The sequence below is a fragment of the Mesoplodon densirostris genome, chromosome 15, assembly GCF_025265405.1.
Source record: "Mesoplodon densirostris isolate mMesDen1 chromosome 15, mMesDen1 primary haplotype, whole genome shotgun sequence".
NCBI classification, from domain to species: Eukaryota; Metazoa; Chordata; class Mammalia; order Artiodactyla; family Ziphiidae; genus Mesoplodon; species Mesoplodon densirostris.
Genome location: NC_082675.1, coordinates 30,682,050 through 30,696,542, shown reverse-complemented (window position 1 = coordinate 30,696,542; position 14,493 = coordinate 30,682,050). Strand labels below are relative to the sequence as shown.

The following is a 14,493-nucleotide window of genomic DNA, read 5'->3' as shown; positions in this document are numbered from 1 at the left end:
CCCTCCCTCTAGGTTAAATTAAACCTCAGGCAGCATGCTAGATTCATCTTCAAGGGTATTTATTCTAAGCACAGGTTCAAACAAATCGCCTACGCAAGCTGGGGCTGCTCGACGGTGTAAACTGGGCAATCTAAGAAAAAACAGTGTTTAAAATACAATATTTAGAATCAGGAGGCCTGGCTTAAAATTCTGGTTGGTACTTAAGAATTTTGTCTACTGAGAGAATGATTTAGCCCCTCTGCGTATCAGCTGACTTATTTATTAGTATCGGCACACCAGAGCCTACACGCCCACGGCTACTGGGAAGACCCACCCGCATACAAAAGCTACTGCAAACCACTAAGTGTTACGTCATCTTTTTTAAAAAAATAATCTTCTTCAACATATTACTCTGACAGAAATTTAAATTTTAATCAAACTCCTTCTGTGAAATTATTTTTACAAACGTTAACTCACCAAATCCTACTCTATCTTAAGTCCCATCTCACCTATCTTAGAAGTCTAGCAACTTCAATGTACATCAAAATTGCATCTGTGAAGAACTGACAGTTGAAATTTAAAACTCTTTCTCTGAAAGTCTATCCATAATTCTGCACTGACTCCCATCATTCCAGGCACAGGAAGGGTTCACCCAACTCGGAAGTTGCTCTGCTTTCACTCTGAAATTCAAAGTGTGTTTCACCGGACAGTATTGGAAGTATCACTTTTAACCAAAAACAAACTTAGTTTTTCAATGCATTACTCTCCTAAACTTAATTTTAATAGTACCTTACGATGATATTTACTTATCTTTATGATCTTTTGAGATGTACATGCAAGGCGCCATTTTTCACACATTAGGATTTTGTTTCTTTTTCTCCAAGGGTTACCAGTCAAGTCCATCTCTGACCAACCCTTTTCCAGTTCTACCCACTTTTCTACTGATTCTACACAGAGACTTGGGGGCTTAAAACGAAACAAATCAAATGAACGACCTGAGAGCCTCATCTCAGGGTCTGGCAATGCCCCCCCTTTCAAGATCTGGACCCCACCTAGGGCCTCCCCGCCGGCGCCCCAGCTTCTCATCACTTGTAGAATAGTATTTACTCTCTCTTCCGTCTTAGTCTAGGTTCTGCGTTTAGAAAGGCGACCAAGAATATAGAGCTGGAGCAAAGAACAGTGTCTTCCCCTCCCAAAGGCCGACTCAGCCCTGGCCTGGCCGAAGGGGCAGGTCTGGAGGCGGCCTCCACCAGCGCTGCCCGAGACAGAAGACCGGGCTCAGGAGACACAGCCCAGTTGTGCGGGCAGCCCAAGCCCCTCTCTAACGTCTCTGGTCCTCTCCCTTCTCCAGGATGTGCCGAGCCTCTCCATTCCCTGCCCGTCCATCTCGCCCTGGACCAAGGTCCCACCGCTAGGTTCCCCTCTCACCCTCCTCCCTTCAAAACAGATGCCGAGTGGTCCTTCAGCTGGCCATATGTTCCAAGATCCCTTGTTCCTGAATATTCTGGGTAAAAGTTATCACCTGTAGAAACTATAGCAACTAAGAAAACAAGCAATTATTCTAACAATGACTTCAACCAAATTATAAATATGCAAATAAACTGTGCCTTCAAAGGTCGAACATTTTATCCTAAATTAAAACACACTGTAAATCAACTATACTTCAATTTAAAAAAAACCACACTGGGAATGAACTGGACCTTAAAAAAAAGTTAATTGCAAGCATTAGCAGCAACTGTAAATATGTAAATTCCGTGGTGTAATGGTCGACATCAGTGTTCCCTTCCTTGCACTTTCCTTCCAGCTTCCCTCACTCTTTACTCATAATAACAACACAAAATAGTCACTATTTCCCAGCTACTATTCTAAGTGCTTTACATGCATTAATTTATGTAAGGCTCTAAACAACTCTATAAGGCAGGTAATATTAATTACAGCTGTTTACAAATGACAACACTTAGACACAGAAAAGTTCAACTGAGCTGCAGGAGTCCATCCAAAGTGACAACGCCAAGAACGGAACAATAGCAGTTCAGCTCCCGAGTCTTGTCTATTAACAAGTGTGCTAGGATGCTTCTGACACCTTCATTGTCACACTTACATTAAAACTGCCTGTAAACCACTAGAGGGCATGGATTGTGACCATCCTTCACACTGCCCTATCCTCAGTACCAAGCAGAAGTCTGGAGGGTCCTGAGAAATCACTGCTGAGTCCTGCACAGGTAGGCTGCTCCTTCTAGACTGTGCCCCTTAAGGGCGAAGGGCAAAAGTACAGCTCATCCTTTAAGCTTTAAGTGTGCACGGCGCCTAAGTGACAATAAATGAATGACGGTCCCCGACACCTGCTGAAGAAAAGCGTCTTCTATCTGCAAAGCCTTGAACCTAAATACAAGCCTGAGAGGCCCCCGTCTGGAGACAGTCACCTCTCCAAACCTCTCCCATCCTAACTTTGCAGAAAATCAAGAGCTGCCTTAACTAACATTTCAAACTTACTCGTAGGCAGCCCAGAGTCCTACGGTACAACGTTAAGGAAATGTAAACGCTGTCCTTCACTACATGAGCACTGCTGCCTTGAGATAGTTATACTGAAAAAACATAAACCCAGACTTCGCAAAAGATAAGTTTACATATGGTTAATTCACCTTCGAAATACTTCTTTTTAGAGACTCCTAAAGAGTAAATTCCCCTCACTTCACTCAAAACACCCAGTAATTTAAAAAGTAAGCTTAATGTGGGCACGAGAAACCACATTAGACATGCTATAAGGATTAACTCCAAGGCATTTACAAGAGCAATTTCAAAGCGCAGCCACCTCGGAATTCCCGACTTGGATGATATTAGGGTCAGTGAGTCTCAGCACCGGGCGGGCTCTCCCCTAAGCCCCCCACACGTCCCGCCCGGGTCACCACTTCAACTCGAAGGCAATTTCCAAATTATCTTCCGACCTCGGAAGAGCGCATAAGAGAGAGACACTTCCTTTCTGACACTCCTCCGGGAACAATGTCAAACTTTCTGCTTTTCTTGAAGCAAAAGACCAAGCCCTGAAAACTTCACTGTCGCCGAGAAAGCCGAGATGTGAAGATGCAGGAAGGCCCAGCTGAGTCGCCAACATTTGCGCCGAAGAAAGACGGTCGGTGAAGCCGGCCCATCCCGCCCAGGCCGCCCCTTCCGCCTCCGCGGCCACGGACCCCGGACCCCGGACCCCGGGACGCCGCGGCGCTGGGGCGGCCTCGGGCAGGCTCCGTGCGGCGGGCGGCGCCCCGACCCGCCCGCGGCCCCCGTCCCTGCCGAGGCGCCGGGAATCAACGGGGGCGCTCCCGCTTCCGCCGCCGGGGCTCCGCCCGAACGGCCGCCGGCCGCCCCCGAGCCCGCGCCGAGGCCTTGGGCGCCCGCCGCCCTTCCTCCCGCCCGGCCCGGGCCCGGCCGCTCACTCACATCCGTCCGCGTCCTCCGGCAGGTCCTCCTGCAGCAGCGACAGGTCTGCGCCGAGGGAGACAAGAAAGGCCGTGAGCCCGCCGCCCGCCTCCCGCCGCCCCGCGCCCCCGCCTGCCGCCCGCCGCCCGCCGCGGGGCCCGTACCCGCCATCTTGCGGCGCCCCCTCCTCCGCCGTCGCCCGGGGACCCGGGGCTCCAGGGGCGGTGCGCGCGGCGGCCAGTGGACGCGCGCGGGGGGCGGCGCCGCGGGGACGCGCAGGGCGGGCCGAGGGCGGCGGGCCGGGGGTGGCTCCGGACGCCGGGCGGACCCGGCCCGCCCCGCCCGCCTGCGCGCCGCTCCGCCTCCCGCCTCTCTCGCTCCGCCCGCCGGCGCGCTCTCGGCTCAGCCCGGCCCGGTGGTTCGCGGAGTGTGATGGCGCGGCTGCTGCCGTCGCCGGAGCCCCGCGCCGTGTGCCGGGCGGGGCCTCCCACGCGCTTTGTTGGGTCACCGGCGTCGCCCGCCGGGCCGCGCGCACCGGGGGCCGCGGGGCCACCTCCGGGCGGGAAGCACCGCCTCCGCGCCGGCCGCCGGGCGCCGCGAACAAAGCCGCGTGGACGGCCGGGCTTCCCCGCTGGTCCCCCGCGTCCCGGACCCGGGCTCAGGTCCGCTCCACCGCCCGCGCGGTAGGCGTGCGACCCGGTTGTAGGAGGACGGGCGACCCTCGCCCCCGGGATTGTCGGGATTAATGAAGAACGGCCGGAACCGAGCACCGTGTACTGGGCATCCCGCAGGTGCTGGGGGAACGGCGCCTAGCATTAGTTTTTTGTCTTTAATAATTTTGGTAGCCCTTGAGGTGCTCAGCTGAAATGTGTAGCACAGACTCTATTATTCCACACGTGTTAAGTGATGAACGCAAGCTCCCAGTGCAGAGTGGGGGCCCAACCCAGGATTTCTGACCCACTTCCCACTGTCCTGTGTCCAGGAGTGCAGCCCACCTTCCCGTCTCCCCAAAGCCTCCAAGATGGTGATGCCCTCAAGGGAGACAACACAGGGACTTGTGTAAGTGATGCCACGTTGGGCTCTGGGGGAGGAGACAAAATTCTGAATAGTCTGCACGGTGGTCTTAATCAAGGACAATATATTACATCAGAGCCTCTGAAATCCATAATTCTGGGTAATAAAATGGGTCACACGTAGCTATTCCAAAAACTTCCCTCTCAGATGTTACAGGATGGAACGCATATTGCATAGTATGTATTAGGTTTCTGAGAGTAATAAAAATTGGAATAGCATCTCTAACTCTAGGTGTGTGTCTAATTTTCTCAAACATAGAATAATTAAAACTAAAAGCCAAACGGGCACAATCTAGTTTCACACCCTTATGTGAATTCAGCTGATACTAACTCTCAAAATGACAAGGAGTTATAAATTCACAAACTATCAATTGACTCAATCCGTGAGAATTTTGCCTTGCTGACACCTACCATTTTAGCAATTCTGGGTAGGAGGACAGAGCATTTGGCTCTTTACACTAACTGGTGATCTCCCTACAGCAACACAAAATCGACAGAGTGCCAACTAGGCTTCAGCCCCTGGACACACAAAGGTGAAGAGAATGATCTGGACCATCTACCCAGTAAAGTCAGACTTAACAATTCTCAGTGATGGTGATAAAACAGAGGTTATGCACCAAATGCTAGCCTGGGATACAGATCAACTAACTCTGCCTTGGGTAGTGAGGCTGCACAGTGAGTTTTATCTCACGTTCTCTGGGAAGGCAGCCAAGGAGGAGGGGCTGGATAGTTTTGTCCATATTGTTCAGGAGCTGTGCATTTGGTTATCGTCTTACCTGCATCCCATGTTACAGCAGGTCCCTTGAGGCAGCTCGGTTTTTAGACATTTCAGTGAGGATGTTCTTATTCATGGTTTGGCACAAGCATGTTTTTTACATTTGATGTTTTCTCCCACTCTCTAGTCCTTTCTCAAACATACAATAAATTTTTTTTACACCAGTATTCACTCTATAAAAGGCACTGTTTCCTCCTCATAGAAGATGGTATTTAAAGAACAGCCATTATTATTCTATGCCCTTACCCCAACTGTACTTACAGTGTCACGCCTGTGGATGCTGGAAACTGTGTGTCTAGTGGTCAGAGCACAACCCAGAGTCTGCTCTGCCCCTGAAATCTGAAAAATAGAGGGAATGTCACAAGTCACTGTTTTAAAAAGTATTATCCAACTATGGCTATTAAGGCCTGGATTTTTCAGAATAAGTCCTCTTCCAAATGATAGTGAAAACTTTCACGAGTAGCCAAGGAGCCTTGGACATTGATAAATTTGACTCTTGAAACACAAACATAATAAGTATCATGGGGAAAAAATGCTAATAAACAAAAAACCCACCTGACATTGCTTGCTGCTGTGTCATTTATTAATTTTTGTATTGGTAATTGAACTGTTTACTTTTTCTTCAGGATGATCCTAAAGCTGAAAGTATATAAAAGGCAGATCTTTTAGTTATTGTTTTGAATAATAAAAAATGAATGAATCTGTAAATGGAGACATACAATAAAAATGTTTTTTAAAGAAATTTTTAACCTTTATTTTCATTCATCTCTGGGTTTTTTTTTTTAAGCCAGGTTGATGTCCCCCACAAACTGCCACTCCCCAGTAAAAAGAATAGTTTCCTTTTTTTAAAAATTTTTTATTAATTGCCAATCTCTTACCCAAAGCCTCCTATACATGTTTTGGTAAATTGTATAAAGGTAAATATTTGAAATTTTTATCTTTCCTTTCTGTGCTTCTTTTAAGCCCCCTTTAAAACTCCATGTCAAGATGACATTCCAAATTGTGAAATCTTAACTTTTCCTAGAGCTTTCATAGTTTGGCTTTCTTTTTCAAAGACATTGGATCTCTTTATTCACATTGGCTAAAGATACATTTTCTCACACCACCTTAGGAAAATAAAGACTAGAGGGAGAAAATAGCTACAGAACTGAACCCTGTCCAGAGTTCTCTCTACTCAGGCTCTCCTTTCTCCATTTACAGGAGTTGAAGGCTGCCCATAGATGCAACAGAACTTCAACTCTGTCCATGGTCAGCCAGACCACCAGTTTCTTAGCATAGGCTTGTTCTGAGCAAAACAGTGCAACCTAGAACCACCATTGTAAACAGAGTATAAAGGAAAGTAAACCCTCTGTTTCTTATCCACCATGTTAAGGACTCCAGTGCTTTTCACAGCGCTCCAGATTAGTAGAACCAAAAGGATTCTGCATTGAGGAATCTTGCGGTTATTCCAGCTGAGGTACAGCACCCATCCAATTTGTTCCACGCATTTTAATTTTATTAGGAAAACTAAGATGTGAAAATAGTGAGCATTACTGAATTAAAATGGCAGCGTTGGTTTCCTTTATGCCTTTCTCTCCAAATGCACAAAGTATCAGTGGCAACCATGTTCAAAGCAAGGTGGAAGAGCCTGCCCCGATGTCTGGCAGAGTACGTGCTTGAGGAAACATTTATTATTCTGAATCTGAATGGATGAGTCAAGTTGAACCAGGAAAAAACCATAAGTAAACCACATAGTCAAACCCAGATAAGCTCAGTGATTAAACTATGCCTTGATTCTAAAGTCTTTTCATACTACCTCTGCCCTCTGGTTCTATGATTCAGAACAAAAGTTTCCACTCCAATTTCACTTCTGTGTAACTAACTCCTTGTAACAAAATTCCTTCTGTTCCTGGTCCTTGATTCCTTCATTTGGTTTAAAATATACATATATATATATATATATATATATATATTTATTTATAAAATATACACATATATGGGTACCATGACACAACACAATTCATACAAAAGGTAACTACTCCATTTTTTAACTTTTTATTTTGAAATAATTAGATTCACAGGAAATTGCAAAGAATGTACTGGGAGGTCCCGTGTACCCTTCAGCTGGCTTCCCCCAATAGTAATATTGTACGTTTTGCAATATTTTTGAGATGTATGTACTAGGCATTGTTAGGTGCTTTCGTTTACTTTCAGATTCAACGCAAACAGCTCTGTGAAGTAGGTATTGATATTTACGTTTTTCAAATAAAGGAAACCAAAGCTCAAAGAGGTTAAAATTTTGACAAAAGTCAGATGGCAAATAAGGGAGTTGGAATTCAAACGCTGGAATCCTGATTCTGAATGATGCTAATAGGATTTGTATATCATGTTCATGACTTTTCCATCAAAGTTGCCTCTCAGCCAATTTCTCTGGCGTCAGGAAAGCCTCTGTCCTTTCACATGTATGGTCTTGGTATCATTTTTTTTTCTTTTTTACTTCCATTAACACATCAGGCCCGTCTTTCTTTTATTATTTAATTTTTATTTTCTTTATTTTTTTGGCTGCATCGGGTCTTAGTTGCAGTACACGGGGTCTTAGTTGTGGCATGCAGGATCTTTCTTTGCAGTGTGGGCTCTTCGTTGTGTGCAGGCTTCTCTCTAGTTGCGGTGTGCAGGTTTTCTCTTTAGTTGTGGCACGTGGGCTCCAGGGCGTGTGGGCTCTACAGTTTGCGGCACGTGGGCTCTCTCATTGAGCCCATTAGCAGTCACCCACCACTACCACCCCCATACACCACTAGCCCCTGGCAACCACTAATCTGTTTCCTGTCTGTACCGATTTGCCTGTTCTGGACCTTCTATATAAACTGATACAGCGTGTGGACTGGCTTCTTTCACTCAGCATCATGGTTTCAAATTTCACCTATATTGTAGCATGGATCAGTATGTCATTCCTTTTTATTGATAAATAATACTTCATTGTATAGACATACACCATGTTATTTATCCACTTATCAGTTGATGGATATTTGGGTTGTTTCTACTTTTTAGTTATTATGAATAATGCAACTATAAACATTCACATGCAAGTTTTTATGCAAATGTATGCTTTCAATTCTCTTGGGTATATACCTAGAGTGGAATTGCTGGATCATATGGTAACTTTAATATTTTGAGGAACTTCCAACTATTGTCCAAAGCAGCCACACCATTTCATATTCCCAACAGTAATGCATGAGAGACCCAGTTTTTCCATATTCCCTACATCAAATGTGGCTCTTCCAAAGTAAAGCTGTCTTTATTCACAAATGATGCGATTGTATATGTTGAAAATACAAGAATCTGCAAATAAACTTAAAATTAAGAAGTAAATTTAGCAAAGTCACTGCACACAAGGTCAATTCTATAATTATAAGTCAGCACCCAATAGTTATACACAAAAATTTAAAATTTGATGCCGTTTGCAATAGCATTTTAAAAAGTCAAATCCTGGGCTTCCCTGGTGGCGCAGTTGTTGAGGATCTGCCTGCCAATGCAGGGGACACGGGTTCGAGCCCTGGTCTGGGAAGATCCCACATGCCGCAGAGCAACTAGGCCCGTGAGCCACAACTACTGAGCCTGCGCGTCTGGAGCCTGTGCTCCGCAACAAGAGAGGCCGCGATAATGAGAGGCCCGTGCACCACGATGAAGAGTGGCCCCCGCTTGCCGCAACTAGAGAAAGCCCTCGCACAGAAACGAAGACCCAACACAGGCAAAAATAAATCAAAAAAAAAAAAAAAGTCAAATTCTAAATGGGGGGAGGGATAAAATTAGGAGTTTGGGATTAACACAGACACACTATTATAAATAAAATAGATAATCAACAAGGACCTACTGTGTAGCACAGGGAACTATATTCAAAATCTTATAATAATCTAAAATGGAAAAGAATCTGAAAAAGAATATATGTACAACTGAATCACTTTTCTGTACACCTGAAACTAATACAACATTGTAAATCAACAATACTTCAATTTTAAAAAAGTCAAATTCTACAAACAAATCTAGTGAAAGATATGCAGGACCATTATATAGAAAACTAGAGAAATTATTGAGATAAATTAATCTATTAAATTCTTAAAATACATATATAAGGCTACAGCAAGGACACAGATAGAAAATTCAGTTTTGTAAAGATGTGAATTGTCTTCCAAATTGGTTCATAGATTCAATTCATTCCCAATCAAAATCTGAGCAATTTTTTGTTGTGTGGATAGTGACAATCTGATTCTAAATGTCTATGTGGAAATGCAAAGGGCCAAGGCAAAAATGCAAAGGGCCAAGGCAAAAAAAAAAAAAAAATACAAAGGGCCATTCTAAAAAAAAAAAATTAGAAATGCTATTACTAATTTTTTTTTTTTTTTTCTTTTTGCGGTATGCGGGCCTCTCACTGTTGTGGCCTCTCCCGTTGCGGAGCACAGGCTCCGGATGCGCAGGCCCAGCGGCCATGGCTCACGGGCCCAGCCGCTCCGCGGCATATGGGATCCTCCCAGACCGGGGCACGAACCCGTATCCCCTGCATCGGCAGGCGGACTCTCAACCACTGCGCCACCAGGGAGGCCCGCTATTACTAATTTTGAAGAACAACAATATGGGAAGAACTTCCTCTATTGGATATCCAGACTTACATCAAAACTACAATACTTAAGAGAGTGTGGTATTGGAGTGAACGTAAACAAACAGACTGATAAAACAAAATGAAGAGTCCAGAAGCAGACCCACACACATGTGGATGCCTGATTTATGATAACAGTGGCAACATAGGGTAGCAAGAGACAGACAAAAGCAGTGCAGCAGACCTGGGAGCTGGGTCAACTGGGGTGTCAGATGAGGAAAAAAAATGAAACTCGATGCTTACCTCACTCCATATACAAAAATCAATTCCAGAGGAGACACAAATATGAAATGTAAAGCAATAAAGCTTCAAAAGAGAGGAAAGGTGGCGGGGAGGGATAAATTAGGAGGTTGGGATTAACATATACACATATATATAAAATAGATAATTAACAAGGACAAACTGTATAGCACAGGGAACTCTACTCAATATTCTGTAATAACCTAAATGGGAAAAGAATCTGAAAAAGAATAGATATGTGTATATGTATAACTGAATCACTTTGCTGTACACCTGAAACTAACACAACATTGTAAATCAACTATACTCCAATTTAAAAAAAAAAGGTTCAAAAGATAACACAGGAGAATATCTTCCTGGCCTTGGGATAGGGAATGATTTCAAACACAATAACACTGACCATGCAGGAAAAAGATAAACTGGACCATATTAGAAGTTCTGTTACCCAAAGACACTATTAAGAGAGCACAAGCTATCAAGTGGCAGATCACTGCAACACACATAACTGAAAAGAGTGTATCTTCAGAATAGTCAAAAAACTACAGGTCATTAAGAAAAGGACAGACAATCTAATAGGAACCCAGGCAATATATGCAAACAGGCAGCTCGTAAAAGAGTATATCCACATGGCAAGTAAACACATGAAAAGGTGCTCAATCTCACTTCTCATCAGGGAAATGTAAGTTAAAACAATGATGAGCTACCATAAAACACCCATCAGAATAAAAAATAACTTAAAAGGTAATATCAAGTACTGTTGAGGATGTGGAGTCTTATTTTCCTATTGACGCTGTAACAAATTACTAAAAATTTAGTGGCTTCAGGCAACTCAAATTTATTATCTCAGAGTTCAGTGGGTCAGAAGCCTGACACAGTTTCACTGGGCTTATTGAGGTGTCAGAACTGCACTACTTTCTGGAGGGTCTGGAGGAGAATCCATTTCTTTGCCTTTTTGGTTCTAGAGACCCTCATGGTCCTGGGCTCTTGGCCTCCTTTCATTTTCAAGGCCGGCAAAATTGCATCTCTGGGTCCACCCTTCCACAGTCACATTTGCCTCTGACCCGCTTCCTTTCTGTTCCACGTTTAAGAACCTGTGATGACACGGGCCCACCTGTGTCATCCAGCATAATCTCTCTCCATCAAGATCCGTAACTTAATTACAGCTGCAAAGTCCTTTTGCCACATAAGGTAACATATTCACAGGTTCCAGGAATAAGGACATGGACATGATTTTGGGCAGGGAGAGGGGTGTGGGCATTATTCTTCCTTCCACATACAGCAACACGACTTTTATACAATGCTCTTGGGAATGGAAATTGGTACAACCACTTTAGAAAATATTTGGCAATATTTACTAAAGTCAAACACATGCAGAACCTATGATCCATCAATTCCATTCCAAGGGACATGTACGTACCAGCGCTATTTGTAACAAGCCCACAAACTAGAAAAAATCCAAGTGTCCATCATTAGAATGGGTAAATAAAACTGTGCTATGTTCGTGTTATGGAATGCCACATAGCAACAGAGATGAATGAACCACGGCCACACGCTATAAAATGAATGCCTCTCACAGACGTACTGCTAAATGAAAGAAGCCAGATGCTGCAGAATACATTCTGTGCGATCCCACCTATTCAAAATTTTTAAATGGGCAAAACTAACCTTTGGTGTTAGACGTCAGTTTAAAGGCTGCCTTTGGGGGCACGGCTAATGACTGGAAGAGGGCCTGAGCAGCACTTGAGAGGGTATTGGGAATATTCCATTTCTTAGCCTGAGTGGAGGCTGTCTATGAGTGAACACTCTGATAATTTTTCATGCTATGTCTTATGATTTGGGTCATTTTTTTCTGTATGCATGTTTTACTTTGACTTTTAAAAGCTTACTAAGCACGCAAATAATGTGAGTGCACTGAACACTACAGAACTGTACACTTTAAAATGGTTAAAATGGTAAATTTAATACTGTATGTCTTCCCCACACACACAATTTTTAAAAATGTATTTTAAAAAAAGAATTTGCCTCTTCCTGAAAAATTTGGGTGACAAAATCTAACCCAGCACCAGCACCAGTACCTAAGAACTTTAAACACTCTGAATTTTTCTCCATATCATCTTTAGGGAGAAATAAATGAAAAGGAGTAGGAGGAGAAGGAGCGGGAGGGACAGGAAGGGAGGAAGAGGGGGAGGAGATGGGGGAGGGGCGGGAGGAGATGGGGGAGGGGCGGGAGGAGATGGGGGAGGGGCGGGGAGGAGGAGGAAAAGCAGAAGAAAAAGGAGGAGGAGGAGGAAAAGGGGAGGAGCGAGGGACGGGAAACCAGAAGAGGAAAAGGAAGTGTTTACCTGACTTAATTTGATTATTTAGTACTACTTTTGTTTTTGAAGCAGGGCTCCCCAGGCAGGTTAGAGGCACTGCGCGCACCCTTGGTTTCTTCCCTCCCCTCCGGGTCCTCAGCCGCCCGCTTCGGATGCTCAGGCCCTCCCTACCCACCAAGCCCCTCGGGTTAGAGTCCCCGAGCCTGAAACTGGAGAGAGAAGGAAGTGCTCCCGCCTCCATCCAAAGGCAGGGGCTCCGCGTCCTGGGTCCGTGGATGAGGAGCGGTCGCCACACCCCCTTCCGATGTGACTTCCAGGTCTGCTAAGTGTAAATTGTAAAATACAAGTGCGTTTCCCGCGGTCTGTTGTGAGGGTCGAAGGAGTGAATACCTGTAAAGCGTCTTCACTTTACAATGCAGACCGCGGCTGCACGTGGTGAGATGCACAGAGAACCCTCAGGTCACCGTCCGCGCCGCTCACCTGCGCATCCACGTCGCCGCTGTACGGGGCAGCGTGGGTACCTCCAGGTGAGCTCTGATGGCTCCCTATCTTTAGCTGTCACTGCGCCTCAGCAAAGGGAAAGGACGCCCACCCCCAACTTAACGCTTCTCCGGATGGACTGGGCGCCCCGTGCTCACGCAGCTTTCACGTCCATCCTTCTGCCGGTTTAGAAATAAATAACGCGTATTTTAGGGAGGTAATGGCATTTGACTCCAGCCTTCGTGCTTTTAACTTCTGCGGGATTTCAACCAGGCAGTGGGGGTGGGGGAGCCCCCGCCGCTCCTACGTCATTTCCGGCATCCCCGAGACTGCGCAGCTCAGTGACCACGTGTGCGCCCAGGCCCCCAGCGCATCCAATCAATGTGACAATGTCAATAATAGGAATAACCGTGATATGGATTTGTTATTATCTGAAGATGCCCTTTCAAATATAATTAAGCAGTCTAAATATAACTTGGAGGAAAATCTCCTTATGTGCTTCCTGTTTTGAAATTCTGTCAATTAAAGAGCTACATAAATTTATAATTGCCAGAGTGAATGCTGCAATATAAATGAATAGTGTGAAAGCTATTATTTTATAAAGAGTGTTTTAGATAGTTAATTTGAGAAAGAACATTATGTACTTTTGGAGCCAATAAATTTATATAAAAATTTAATTACTAACATAAGGTAATAGTGATTATATCATGATTTCCTAGCTTTTCAGAGTTTTGTTGTACTCATGATCCTATCATTAAACAAAATAATCTGTAAGAACTGCTTTTGATTTTTAAGTTTTTAAAAACCCCCCTTTAAGTCAAGAATCTTTTCCCCCAAAATCCTATTTGAAAGCTCTACACATCTCATGAGAGTGACATTAAAATCATAATGTTAACTCTGCCATCTCAGTTTTACAAGGAGAAAAAATCCAAAACAACATACAATAAACCCATAATGAACTATCTTTAATCCAAATAGATACACTAAAGTGTATAAACAGTAGGGAAAAAATATTAGAGAACTAGGTATTTTTTTCCTTCTAATAAACTTAAAAATAGATGCCACAAGAATACTTCCAAGAAAACAATTTCTTATAGATTTGAGGCCACAGAAACTACAAATTAAAATAAAAAGCTTATCAAATTTTTTGTTATGGTCTGCCAGCCATTTTTTTGGTAGTTGAAGATAAGGTATTTTTGAGATTTTCCTGGGTAGTCAGTTCCTTCAAGCAAATAAGTTACGGAAAACCATTTTCCCGAATTACATTCTGTTATGCACAAAGATTAGTGTTGTCATTCAATGTGCTGGTGACAACTGAGTCTCATAAATGTGTAGTAGAGTGACTACAAAAGTAGTATAGATGACAACATTGACAAATTTTATTTCTATAATATAATGTCAAACTTTAAAATATTAGTTACTAAAATATTGAAGGGTAAAATTATCCTAATTAAATTTTTTATAACATGCCATTTATTTTTGTACTTCAGAAGCTTAATGGGTGATGGTGATATTGAGCTTCTGCCTCAGCTTTGAGTGAAGTTGGAGTTCTCCCAGCTTTGGTTGAGTGTTGTTTTTAAGATGTGG

The 14,493-nt window shown here is 44.1% G+C and overlaps 1 protein-coding gene across 8 annotated transcripts in view; it reads right to left on the bottom strand.

Annotated features, from left to right (window-relative positions):
- PPP4R1 (protein phosphatase 4 regulatory subunit 1) overlaps positions 1-13,148 on the bottom strand; it is a 71,381-nt gene extending 58,233 nt beyond the window's left edge. For 4 of the 8 annotated variants that reach the window (XM_060118920.1, XM_060118923.1, XM_060118924.1 and 1 more), the window contains exons 1-3: positions 5,797-5,880; positions 5,503-5,580; positions 3,415-3,459 (exon numbers count right to left, since the gene is read on the bottom strand). Coding sequence is in view for 2 of the 8 variants with exons in the window: in XM_060118917.1 (XP_059974900.1) it covers positions 3,415-3,459; positions 3,558-3,564 (52 nt within the window). In the remaining 6 variants the exon portion in view is untranslated. Of the gene's footprint in view, positions 1-3,414; positions 3,460-3,557; positions 3,651-5,502; positions 5,581-5,796; positions 5,881-12,906 lie in introns of those variants that run through there. The other 4 variants (XM_060118917.1, XM_060118918.1, XM_060118919.1 and 1 more) reach the window with 3 other exon arrangements.
- Between the last annotated feature and the right edge of the window lie 1,345 nt (positions 13,149-14,493).